The following is a 13627-nucleotide window of genomic DNA, read 5'->3' on the forward strand; positions in this document are numbered from 1 at the left end:
AATACTAACAACTTATATTAGTACATTATAGCAAAATATGTACAAAATGTTTAACTTACCAATTGGTGTTCTTGCAGTCACGTAATCTGTTGGTTTGCTAGGCTTGCTTGCACCTGCTTTGTTCAGAGCGTAGATTCTAAATGTGTATTCTAGCCCTTCAATTAGGTTTGCACACGGATACTCTGTTGACCGCACAAGGGTATCGTTGGCTTTGACCCACAGCAAACTGTTTCTTTCTTTACGTTCAATGAGATAGCCAGTTATTGGACTACCTCCATCGCTGTCTGGCCTATCCCATGCTACAAAAATGCAATCCTTGTTTACTTTGGTAACACGTGCGTTTTTGGGTTCACTGGGGACATCTGTAGTAAAACAGAAGATAGGTTTTTAAAAACAATGCTATCAGCATTCAACAAATGCCCTGATGGTGACAACAGTATAAATGGACAGTCAGACATACCAAATTGAAACTTTGCAACCATCTTATCAGATTGAAGTGGCTCAGAGATGCCAAATCGATTTTCAGCCCGAACACGGAACATATATTCCTGACCGGGGGTCAGTTTTCCAAGTCTGCAGTTTGTTTTTGTGACAGAAGCTACTGCAGTTATCCAATCACCACGAATGACATCACATTTCTCAACCACATAGTTAGTGATGGGACTACCACCATCTTCAAGAGGGATGTGCCATGACAAACTACAGGCGTCGGCATCTATATCAGAAATTTCAAACGGTGGCTGAGGTGGTCCAGGGATATCTATAGAAAGATGCAAAAATATAGATGCAAATTAGTATACATTTTGAGAAACACATAAAAGATAAATGTGTAAGAACTTCTCAAGCACGGGAGAAGAAAATCAAGCATACCCATGACGATGACTCTGATTTTCTGAGTAGCTACTCCGGAGCTATTTTCTGCTGTTAGGCTGTAATAATCGCTGTCTTTCCTGGTTACATCTTTAATAATAAGAACTGAAGTGCTGTCTGCTTTATGCACTGCCAGGCGACTAGAAGTAAGCACATCTTGGTCTGCTTTCATCCATTTACAGGTTGGTTGAGGTTTCCCATACACATGTGCCTCAATTCTGAGTTTCTTTCCTGCTTTTAAACTGATATGATCTGGCATCAGGATTTTAGGTGGCACTGCAATGAAAATTCAACAAAGGAAAACTTACATTTGAGGCTAATAAAACGTATGAACAACTCGGTTACTTTATATTTCACATATGTAATTCTGAAAAATCTTCAACCAGTGTCAGCAAAAAGCTGATTTTTAAAAACTATATCTCAGGCTCCTACTAATTTCCATTATCTGGATAATAAGAGTAACCTATATTGGCTGCATTGGGACGATTAGGCTTCATCTCAACTATAGTAAGCAAGGGTGGGTTTTACTTACCTTCCCCACCAGTTTGCATCACGTGAAAGTGCATATTTTGCATGTGTCCCCTTACTTTCTGCATGCGTGCGTTACTTTCCAGAAATGACCATCGGCACATGCACAGAAGCCTTTGAGCATATATTTTTTAAAAAATTTGCAGTGACCGGAGGACTGGTTTGGGAACATGGACCGCCAGTTGCTGCCTGTTGGTGAGTGGCACTGAATTTCCACTACCGGTTCTAAAGAGCCAATCCGAACTGGAAGCAACCCACCACTGATAACAAGATGAAGTGACTTCAGGTTTTAGAGCTGCCTGTATTGGATGATTTTTCATCTTTAATTCTTCATGGGGTTATACTATTCTAGACAGAACCAATGCACAATTGTGGTATCCTTCTGCATTCATGGTTCCTGTTCAAAGATCTGGTGGCAGTCAAGGGAGGGAAGCACCAATTGTACAATTTCATAAATCAAAAGGCACTCATGTTTTGGTCATCTCTAAATACAGTATAGTAATGAGCTCTATGTAGGGCTGTTCTTGAAGAAGATCTAGTAGTTTCCATCAATCCAAAATAGAACGGTGCACACAAACCTCATTATGCTGTTGTTATACCTTTGCTCTGCAAGCTTGGACTAACTTCTGGGTCCAGTTCAAGGTGCTAATTATTACTTATAAAACCCTGCACGATATGAAGTCAGGGTGATTAAAGGAATGCTGCACTCTCTTATTAAATCAGGCAAGAGAGGTATGTCCAGGTCCGATCGATCAGAAGCTATAATCTAGCGTAGTGGTCTCTAACCTTTCCAGCCATGGACCAGAGGTTGGGGACCCCTGATCTGGAGGGACCCAGTTAAATGTGCCTTTTCTCTACTTGCACCTGTCCCCTGGGATATCTTATCACCAGAGTTTAGGTTGGCTCCAATAATGCTTACCTTTCAGAAACCTTAGAGATTTGGCTATTTTCCCAGCCTTGTGTGAGCCAACAATACTTATGCAGGGTTTCTTTGCCAGCTACTGTATATTTTTAGTTGATTGTGGTAAATATTTTTATACTGTACAGTATTATAAAATCTTATTAGACACTATGGTTGCACGAGTAAGATCGGTGCCATATAAATTGATTTCAATAAAAGACATCAATAAAAATATTTGATCACAATTACTTACTGAGTTGTTCTTTGACTTCAAATATGCCTTCTGTTTCTCTTGGTAAACTTATTCCAACAGCATTTCTGGCAGCCACTCTAAATTTATATTTCGTCCCTTCTTTTAGGCCAGCCACAACAATGTTAAGATCTTTTACAACAGAGTACTGGGTCCAGTGATCACCAGCTTGCCCTTCTTGTTGATAAGAAATAATGTAGCCATCAATTTTGGCACCACCGTCACGCAGTGGTGGCAGCCATCCTAATGTAGCACTGTTCTTGGTAATTTCAGTCACTTCAAGTTTCCTTGGAGGATCAGGCACGCCTTAAAAATAAAACAAGCAAGAATAAAAAGTAAAATATAAACATTTTAAACAGCAGTTGTTTGAATTAAATTATTTCTAAAACCATTGCAACTTTTTATGGCTAATTATCATGTTCTTTAAATTCCTTAACAATTTAATCAAGTTTGATTTTCTAATGAATAAATACGTTGCAAGAAAGTGATTTTAAAACTCTGTAGTATTGTATATTTGGACTCTTGTTTATTCTTCTAATGAGTTTTGGGCTTCTATTCTAAATTCCTACCTTTGTAGGGCTACTGAATAGTATACACGTTATGTATTTTTAAAATTGTTTTAATGCGTGAAATTCATCATGATTGATTCTAATAATCATAGTATATAGATTTCTAAATATTCTTAATGTATGCTTTCACTTAATGTACCATTTATATAGAGTGCTCAAATGATTATTTTAGTGGGCATGTTTAGTATTGCAATTTGTCAAGGAGTAAGCTATGTTAATAAATACTTACTTAGTGGATCTGTTGCCATGATTGGCTTTGGTGTATCTGTTGGAACGCCTGGTCCGTATTCATTGACTGCAGTTACTCTGAAGAAGTATTCAATACCAGGCACAAGGTTAGTAACTTTGAAACTAGTCTTCTTTATATCTGAAACAATAGTTCCCCAGCTTTTTCTGTCAGCCTCACGCTTTTCCAGAATGTAGTGGGTGACAGGACTACCGCCATCATTCTCAGGTGGGGTCCATGAAAGCTGGCATGATGTTTTAGTAACCTCAGAGACCTTGAAGTCTGCAACAGGTCCAGGAGTATCTATGAAGAAAACAAAGGATACAGGTACAGCATTAAACCAATCTTCAGCAGTTTGTTAAACCAAACAAGGCAGCAGCTTATTATCCCTAATTATCCCTAGTACTTACCAAGAACGCGGACATTGACAAACACTGCCTTTTCTCCAGCAGGGTTAACAAGAGTCAAAGAGTATTTGCCTGAGTCATCTCGAGTTGAATTAGGAATGACGCAGAAGGACATTGTATCAACCAAGTCAACCTGGCCCTTTCTGATCACATTATCAATTCCAACTCTCCTCCAGGTTACTTTAGGTGCTGGTCGTCCTCTAATAATAGCAAAGAGTCTGATGGGGCATCCGGCTCTGACTATGAGTAATTTCCTCATGCTAGCATCCAATTCTATCTCCGGGGGCTCTGAAAAGAAAAAAAAGAAAAAGAATGTTGTTTGTGAAAGTACCCAGCAAAGTAGAAAACCAGTAACAGATAATGTGATGGCTGATTGGGAAAATTACCAAGTATTTCTTTTGGAGAAACAGCTTCCTTCAAATCAGCTGGAGGACCAATGCCAACCTGATTTTGGGCAGAAACACGGAACTCATATAGTTCTTTCTCATCCAGACTCATCACAGTAAATTCTGTATGAATGACCTGTGCTGCAACATTGCATCGTTTCCATCCTTCATTGGGACCAGCTTTTTCAGTTTTTGGCCTCATTTCTATCACATATCCAATAATTGGAGCACCGCCATCATAGAGTGGCTTTCCCCAGCCAAGCGTAATAGACGTCTTTGTGCTATCAACAACCTTAAGATTGATGGGAGGACCAGGTGGTTCTGTAAAACATACCAAAGTACAAATATAAGCAATTCAGTGAGTTAAACAGAGTGTTCAAATGTTAATTCAATGTTACATGAAAGACCATTACCTATTGGGTCTTTTGCTACTGCTGGCCTGGATGGGAAACTTGGTTCACCAATTCCAATTTCATTTTCTGCCTTCACACGGAATTGGTATTCATATCCAGGAATAAGATCTGTAACTTTCTTGCGTCTTTCTGGAATTGCAGTTTTGGTAACTGGAACCCATCTTAGTGCCCTCTTCTCCTTCTTCTCTAGTATATACCCTGTGATTGATTTTCCACCATCATATTCTGGTGGATTCCAGACTACAGTCATCTCATCTTTGCTGACTCTTGTGACCTCTGGAGGATCGGGACGGCCAGGTCTATCATATTTTGTTTTGGCTATAATTGGCTTAGTCTCTGTTGGTGGACCAGTGCCCATTTTGTTTTCTGCACGAACCCTAAAGATATATTCATTTCCTTCTATGAGATGTGATACTTGTACAGAGTCCATTATCACTGAAGAGGAATATGTGGTCCAAATCATACGCTTGCTTTCACATTTCTCTATGATGTAATTCTGTATTTCACAACCACCATCATCTTCAGGTCGGTCCCAGCTGACTTTACATCTGTCAGTTGAAATATCAGAGACTTTGAGATTTCTTACTGGTCCTGGTTTGTCCAAAACATTTACAGTAGCATATGCTACAAAGCTACCAGCTGGGTTAGTGGCTGTTATAACATATTTACCGCCATCAGTACGTTTAGATTTTGCAAAAAGCAATTTAGATGAATGTGAAGTTGTTTCAATTTTGACCCTGGGAGATTTGGATAAATCTTCAGTATCCTTTGACCAACAAACTTCTGGCTGTGGCTTGCCTTTAAGCCCTGCTTCAATTTTAATTGGGTCACCAGCTTTCACAGTGAGTACTCCGGTCAATTTCAACTCAAGTACTGGCTTTTGCACTTCTTCTTTAACAACTACTTCACTTGTTTTTACCCAATCACTTTCTCCTCCTTCATTCTTAGTTTGAACTCTGAATTGATAAATTTTATTTTCAACACATTTGTCAACCATATACTGTGTTTCTTTAATGCTGCCTTTGTGTACTCTTTCCCATTCGTCTGAATCCTTCGGTTTTCGCTCAACGTGGTAAGATAAATTGGGGCTACCACCATCATAGTCTGGCCTTCTCCATTTCAGATGCACAAATGTCTTTCCTGTTTCTGCAATATGAAGATTTTCAGGCTCACCTGGCCTATCAATTGGATTAATGGCAAGGATTGGAGTCTTGGTCTCGACAACTGGGCCTGGCCCTACTTTATTTTCTGCACAAACACGGAAGAAATACTCATGATTTTCTATGAGATGTGCTTTTGTCATTCTCTTAGTAAGATCAGAAGAGACTATTGACCATCCTTTCTGATTTGGTTGGCGATATTCTACTATATAATTTGTAATTTCAGAACCACCATTATCTTCTGGATTCTCGAAAGTGATCATACAAGAATCCTTAGTGACATAGCTTACTTTCAGGTTCCTACAAGGTCCAGGCCTGTCAAGTACATTAACAATGGCTGATGCTTGGGCATGTCCACTGCTGTTTTTAGCTGAAATAATGTACTTGCCGTGGTCTGCTCTTGTAGATGATTTAATTTGTAGTTCTATGCGTGGAACTTCTTGAATTATGTCAGTGCGCTTATCTTTTGTCAGGATTTTGCCTTCTTTCGACCATGTTATGTCAGGCTCTGGTCTACCTTTCACTTTGCCTATGATCTTTATTGTTTGGCCTACCCTAACTGTAATGACATCACGGCAAGTCACATCCAGTTCTAGCTCTGGAGGAGTCAGAATGTCTTTAGCAAGAACTGTTTCAGGCAATTCTCTAGGTTCTCCTTCTCCAACAATATTTGCAGCTTTGATACGGAATCTATATTCATTTCCTTCAATTAGCCCAGGTACTGTATAGGCACATGGTCTAATAAGGTCATCTTTATTAATTCTATTCCATTGAGTTGTTCCACCTTTCTGGCATTCTACGACATATCCCAGTATAGGGCTACCACCATCTTTGAGTGGTTTTGTCCATACCAATTCAGCTGTTTCTCTGGTCTTATCTTTGAGCTTTGGATTAATTGGAGGCCCAGGAGGTGAGATAGGACGTATTGCTTTGATTGGGTCTGAAGGTGGAGATGGTTTGCTTAGGCCAACACTATTCTCTGCAAAAACACGGAATTCATATGTGTTGCCCTCATAAAGGCCTGTAGCTCTGAACTTCAGATCAAGTACTGGTGACTTATTTACTCGTATCCACTTGCCAGAAATTTCACGTCGTTCAAGAATATACCCAGTTATTGGACTTCCTCCATCAGACTTTGGTATAGTCCAATTTACTGTTGCAGCATTTTCAGTAATATCATGAACTGTTGGTTTACCGGGAGGAGATGGTGGATCAAACATAGACTTAGCAACTGTTGGTTGAGAATCAAGAGGTGGACCAATGCCTATCTTGTTCTCTGCACGAACTCGGAAGATGTATTCAGAACCCTTTTGTAGGCGTGGAATTTTAAGTCTTGTTTGATTAAGGGATGAGCAGACCATTCCCCAGGTTTCTTTCTTTGACTCTCGCTTTTCAACAATATAATTAGTTACTGGACTTCCACCATCATCTTTAGGAGGCCGCCAAGCAATAACCATGTGATCTGCAGCTACTTCTACAATATCAATTGGGCCAGTAGGAGGACCAGGAACATCCAAGACAGTTAAATGAACAGCTACAGTTTTGCTTCCAGCTAGATTGGATACCGTGAGTAAATATTCTCCAGTATCTTTTCTTGTACAACTTTTAATAGTAAGAACTGTTGAATAGTTGTCAGTATCAATTTTGTAATTGCCTTCTGATTTGATTTCAGTAGCATCTGTGACCCACTTTGCAGTGGGAATGGGTATTCCTCTCATGATTGCAGGGAATCTTACTGTGCTGCCAGCTTTAACAACAAGCCCTTCTATTAATTTCACATCTAGCTCAACAGATGGCGGCACTGAAATAAAAATAAATAAATAAAGGTTACTATATGGTTTATTGTAGGAATTAAAATACACAATAATTACTAATAGGATATATCAGGGGTGAAATTGAGTAAGTTTGGACAGGTTCTATAGAACAAGCGGCAGTGATTCTGTGCAGTTCAGAGAACTGGTAAATCACATCACTGACTGGCTGGACCCTCCCCTTCCCACCCCTCCCACTCACTCCTTCTCTCCTCCTTCTCAGGTTCATACACAAAGAGCAAACATGAGGAGGAGGCGAGAAGCAGCCAGGCTGAACACCAGAAGACTTGGCTGAAGTTTTTTGTTGGTTCTGTAGGTGTGGCTTGGTGGGGTGGTGTCACCCCACCTTGCCGTGAGTGACATCAAGTTGGCCATGCCAACTCAATTACATGCCCCACCCACCAAGCCAGGCCCACCAAGCCACACCCACAGAACTGGTTGGGGGAAATTTGAGTGTCACCCCTGGGATGTATGACATCCATAGAACAAGAAATTACCTATCTTTTCTTGGCACTCAATGGGTATAGTCGTGTCTGGAAGACTAAGACCCACAATATTTTGGGCTTTCACACGGAATTTGTAAATCTTTCCTTGTTGTAATCCTGTAACAACACATTCTGGCACAGGGACTGTCTTGAATTTCGTCCAGTCTTCTGTTCCTTCTTCTTGGTATTCCACCAAAAATCCAGTTATTTCAGCACCACCATCGCGATCAGGCCAATTCCAAGCAAGAGAGACTTCTGTCTTGTCAATATCTACATGATGTAAGTTCTTTGGTGGTCCAGGTGGATCTTATAACACAAAAAATTAGTAAAATCATATTTCTGCTTTTAAACATATAAAAAACATGCATGTAACATTTTTAAAATATGAACATTGATAGCTCATTTATAAAGATGTATTTTCTAAATCTATTACATTCTACATTGTTCAGATTATATTTCAAGTGCCATGTCCTGTTCAGGGCATAACACTTTAAGAAAGAGCTTGAGAAACTGGAATAGATGGAAAGAAAAGCAAAATAAATAAATAAATAAAGATTATGAGGAGAAATTAAAAAAACTGGGGATGTTTATCATTAAGAAGCTTGTCTGAGAAGAAATGTGATTATCAAATAACAAAAGGAGGGTGACTTAAAACACGGGTGTCAAACTCACATCATCACGATGGTGTCACATGACATATTGGGACTTCTCCCCCCTTTGCTAAACCTGGTGTGGGCATGGCTAGCATGTGACATATCCGGCCCACAGTCCAGGAGTTTGACAGTCTTGACTTAGAAGAAGGTTAAATCCTGTTCTCCATTATACCAGAATGCAGGTATAGATCAAGTCTCTTAAATTGCAGGAATATTTATTTTGACTGAATGTTGGAAAAATCTAGTGCCAATTATCTAGGAATGTAGTGAGTTCTAATTTTTACTGGATGTGTTATAGCAGAGTATGGATAGTCATATGGTTTTATCTGGGTTCCTGCAAGGGGATTAGATTTAGTAAGTCCAGCTACTCTATAGGTCTGTGCTAATATGAAGATGCATATTACATACTATGGATTAATATTATTGCATAATCAGCATTTTGGATGATGATGATGATGATATAATGATAATAATGATAATAATGATAATAATGATAATGATAATGATAATAATAATAATAATAATAATAATACAGTAATAGAAATAGGCTTACGAAGTGGATCCATAGCCTTAATTGGCTTGTGCGTTTCAACGAAAGGTCCTCGTCCATATTGATTCTCAGCAGCAACGCGGAAGAGATACTGAGTGCCTTCCATAAGATATTTAGCCAACAAACTGAGTTTCTTGGAAGAGGAGGATATTGTTAACCACTGAGCAGTAGCAACATCCTTCCTTTCCACGACATAGTTGGTAATGACGGAGCCACCATTGTCCTCAGGTTCCTTCCAAGTTAGATAGCAAGAATCTTTTCTAACTTCACTCACTTGAAGATTCCTAGGAGGCCCAGGCTTATCTGGAAAAAATATTAATAGGCAACAATGATTCATTGAAATTCATTTGCTAGATTTAATAATACCCATCACTACTCCTTTAAATAAATTTTTAAAAATTGTCATCTAGGCTAACAGAGGTAACTGAATACCCCTGTGAAGTTTTCATCCCCAAATTTGTAAAGGGATATAAAAATGAGATGGAACGGACCAGAGTACCTCTGGAACTGCCTGCTACCGCACGAATCCCAGCGACCGATAAGGTCCCACAGTGTTGGCCTTGTCCAGGTCCTGTCGACTAAACAATGTCGTTTGGGGGCCCCAGGGGAAGAGCCTTCTCTGTGGTGGCCCCGGCCCTCTGGAACAAACTCTCCCCAGAGATTAGAACAGCCCCCACCCTCCCTGTCTTTCGTAAACTTCTCAAGACTCACTTATACCGCCAGGCATGGGGGAGTTGAGACACCTTTTCCCCAGGCTTTGTTTTATGTTTGGTATGAATGTGCTGTTTGGGTTTTTTAAAAATAATGATAGGGTTTTATATGTTTTTTAATATTAGATTTGTTCCACTGCTATATTGTTTTTATTACTGTTGTGAGCCGCCCCGAGTCTTCGGAGAAGGGCGGCATACAAATCTAATAAACAAATAAAATAAATAAATAAATAAATAAATGGTGGGCATTGGATTTGTTACTATGTACTGTTTTTATTATTGTTGTGAGCTGCCCCGAGTTTGCGGAGAGGGGCGGCATATAAATCCAATAAATCTAATCTAATCTAAATATTCTTTCACTACTTGCTCCTGCTCCTTATCTTATTTCCCAGTGACAACTGAAAACCATATTAGCACAATTACCTAGCACAACGACTTTTACTGAAACGGTCTTTGATCCAAGAGGATTCTCCACCGTCAGGGAATAAATCCCTCCATCTTCATGGGCAGCATTACGTATTTCCAGTTTGCTACCCACACCTGTAACTTCAATATCTGCTTTTGTAGAAACTTCCTTATCTTCTTTCTTCCAAGTCACTTTTGGGAATGGGATTCCTTTAATTACAGCACTGAGTCTCAGTGTAGTTCCAACTTTAATATGCTGTTCCCGTGCCATATTAGCATCCAAGATTAACTCTGGAGGCTCTGAAAAAAAATGTTTTATGTTCAGAAAGTATCCATGTCATGTATTCATTTAAAATGAATAAAATTTAACATGTTGCTTACCAAGTCTGTCCTTGACTTCCACTGGATCACGGACATAGGCTGGCTCTGACTCGCCTGCTGCATTAACTGCCAGGACTCTGAATTTATATTTAGCACCTTCAGTCAGGCCAGTTACACTATATTTTGTATCTGGGCAAGAATCAGCAGTAAAATTGGCTTTCTTCCATTCCTCATCTCCAACCTTTTGGTATTCAACAAGGTAGCCTATAATCTTCCCTCCTCCATCATGACGTGGTGGTTGCCAGGACAAATCCACTGAACTTTTAGTTTTATCCACTGCTTCTGGATTAATTGGAGGACTTGGCTTAACTGTTTAAAAAAAAGAAAGCATACAGCAGCCATGAGAAGAGAAAATATTTTTCTGAAGATGCTGAGATCAGAGAAGGTAAGAAGGTGTTTTAAAACATACCAATTGGATCTTTAGCAAAGATTGGTTTTGATGGGGGACTTGGATCACCAATACCAATTTCATTTTCTGCTGCCACCCGGAATTCGTATTCACAGCCTTCAAGGAGATCAGGTACCCTAAACTGGGTATCTGGATAAATAGGTTCTTGGGTAACTTTCGTCCATCGCTTAGACATGGTTTCCTTCTTTTCAAGAATATACTTGGTTATTGGTTTTCCTCCATCACGTGGTCTGTTCCAGGTAACTAATGCAGAATCTTTGGTGACATTCTTAACAATTGGCTGCTCTGGTGCATCAGGAACACCTGAAAAAAACCCCATATTACTGTATTTTTAAAACCCATTTATAGAACAATAGGTATATGAACTATGACGTAAGACAGTGGAAGGTAAGGAATTAAAATAGATTAGAAAATAAGTGACGTACTAAAACGATCCTTGGCTTTCATTTCATCAGATATCAGTGGATCACTTATGCCATACATATTTTCAGCATAAATTCGAACAACATAATCTCTTCCTTCCAGTAATTTAGGAACTTTGCATGTTGTTTTGACGCTGGCTGATGTAACTGGCATCCAGAGATCTCTGTTAGCATCTTTCTTCTCAATAATATAATTTGTAATTGGACTGCCACCATCATCCAAAGGAGGTTTCCAGGAAATAACAAAGTGGTCTTTATGTACTTCATCAAAAATGACAGGGCCCACTGGAGGTGTAGGACGGTCTGTTGAAAAGCATACAAATATAAATGTAAGCACACACAAACAATTCAGATAAAAATGCACAGGTCTGACAATGCTCAAAGAAGTATATAGTGCTAATTTCTAACATGTGTGATAGTTGATAAAGCTAAATATATTGTCATTTGCAATGAAATGTGTAATTCTTTTCTCAATTTACCAAACCTGATTTATTCTTAACAGTGTAAAGTTATTTTGCTACTTTAACAAAAGCAGAGTCAATCACTTGGGAACTAAGTGAAACTAGTAGAACTAGAGCCGAGATATGTAACCTCATGGATTAATCAGACAGAATATTTAGGAAAAGTAAATACTACATTGCTTAAGTCTTGCTTGCAGAGTCTAGAGGGCAGCCATTGGGGAATGGTGCACTAAAATAATTGACAGAGAAGCATGAACAAGAAATTAATTTCTAAAATGTAAGTACATTCTAATCTGTATATTATAGATGTAAAATCTATTTCAAAATCTGTTTTCTCCTGCTCATTTGGGAATCTTCTTACTACTCTGCCAGGTGGTGCACTACATTTCTACTCCAAAGACCATATGGCCTCACTGCAAAATACTGGAATGACTTTTTGTTGAAATAAGGTGATTCTATTTCTCTGTACTCAGTATAATCAGCTCTTTCAGTCTTCCCAACACGGTGGCGGCGTGGTGGTGGTGGTAATCAGAGATAGAGTTCTTTTCACAAGAATCTTATTCTTAAATATTTTAATTTTAGTTTATACATTAGTGTATAACTTAATTATTAGATAACTGATAAGTATTAGATCAACTTTCCCAACTTGTTAATGTAATTCATCTTGGTTTCTAAAGTGGCCATTATGCCATTTTGCATGAGCATCTTCTCACATACTGCTTTTAACTTTCTGCAGCTAATTGTTGGTTATAGTAAAAAGACCCAAAATATTCAAAATCTAATTTGGTTAAAATTCATCAGGATAACATTGTTAGAGTAGCAGATTTCCTAGTTCTGTACTCTGCTGCACCCTCTGCTGTGCCCACACATCCTTTGAGGTCAGGCATTGTTCATTGATTGATTGATTGATTTAGCATATTTATATAGCTGCCCATCTCATGAAAATGGGACTCTTTTTAATATAGGTGCTGCTCCGAAAAGAAGCAGTTGGCGGAAGCACTTTATGGTCAGCTCATCTTTCAAATTAGCAGGAATTTATATTCCCAATCTATGCTATAATTCAATAATAATCCAAAGAATACATTAACAATTCATATGCTTTTTAAACCATAGTCAATCAATTAAGGGGCATGCATAAGTGCACCAGTGTGCCTACGATCCCTGTCCTAAAGTTCCCTTTTATTTTTATTCATACAATGCATTCAAATTATGTATATACTTATATGTATTATCTAATATGACATTGACAAAATAAATAAGATTAAAATTAAAAACTCTCACACAGCTCTTCCAAGCAAATATTATAAACGGATTCCTAGAACAAGACTTACCAACAACAGTAACTTGACAGAATCCTTTTCTTGATCCTGAACTGTTTTCTACAACAACACTATATTTGCCTGAATCTTCACGGACGGATTTTAATACGCCCAAGCAAATTTTAACCGGAGTAGTCTGGATCAGAGTTCGTTTGTCTTCTTTCACTGTAATGTCATCTTTGTACCAAGTAATCTTTGGTGTTGGCTTGCCTGAATATCGGCCAGTCAAACTGAATGCTTCTCCTACACGGACTGTCAGTTTTTCTCGGATATCAAGCTCAAGCTGAGGAGGAGCTAAAAATATTGTTTAA

The 13627-nt window shown here is 38.8% G+C and overlaps 1 protein-coding gene across 1 annotated transcript in view; it reads right to left on the reverse strand.

The window, feature by feature from the left end:
- The window catches only part of LOC139169288 (titin-like), a 329115-nt gene that overhangs the window by 60122 nt on the left and 255366 nt on the right, over positions 1-13627 (reverse strand). Inside the window, exons 129-143 of the mRNA XM_070755280.1 lie at positions 13329-13610; positions 11540-11839; positions 11115-11417; positions 10706-11014; positions 10343-10624; positions 9213-9512; positions 8019-8312; positions 4551-7511; positions 4138-4458; positions 3755-4039; positions 3348-3647; positions 2553-2855; positions 871-1146; positions 461-760; positions 60-362 (exon numbers count right to left, since the gene is read on the reverse strand). Of these exons, the coding sequence (XP_070611381.1) occupies positions 60-362; positions 461-760; positions 871-1146; positions 2553-2855; positions 3348-3647; positions 3755-4039; positions 4138-4458; positions 4551-7511; positions 8019-8312; positions 9213-9512; positions 10343-10624; positions 10706-11014; positions 11115-11417; positions 11540-11839; positions 13329-13610 (7119 nt within the window). The remainder of the gene's footprint in view (positions 1-59; positions 363-460; positions 761-870; positions 1147-2552; positions 2856-3347; positions 3648-3754; positions 4040-4137; positions 4459-4550; positions 7512-8018; positions 8313-9212; positions 9513-10342; positions 10625-10705; positions 11015-11114; positions 11418-11539; positions 11840-13328; positions 13611-13627) is intronic.

This window comes from Erythrolamprus reginae, chromosome 1 (genome assembly GCF_031021105.1).
Source record: "Erythrolamprus reginae isolate rEryReg1 chromosome 1, rEryReg1.hap1, whole genome shotgun sequence".
Lineage (NCBI taxonomy): Eukaryota > Metazoa > Chordata > Lepidosauria > Squamata > Dipsadidae > Erythrolamprus > Erythrolamprus reginae.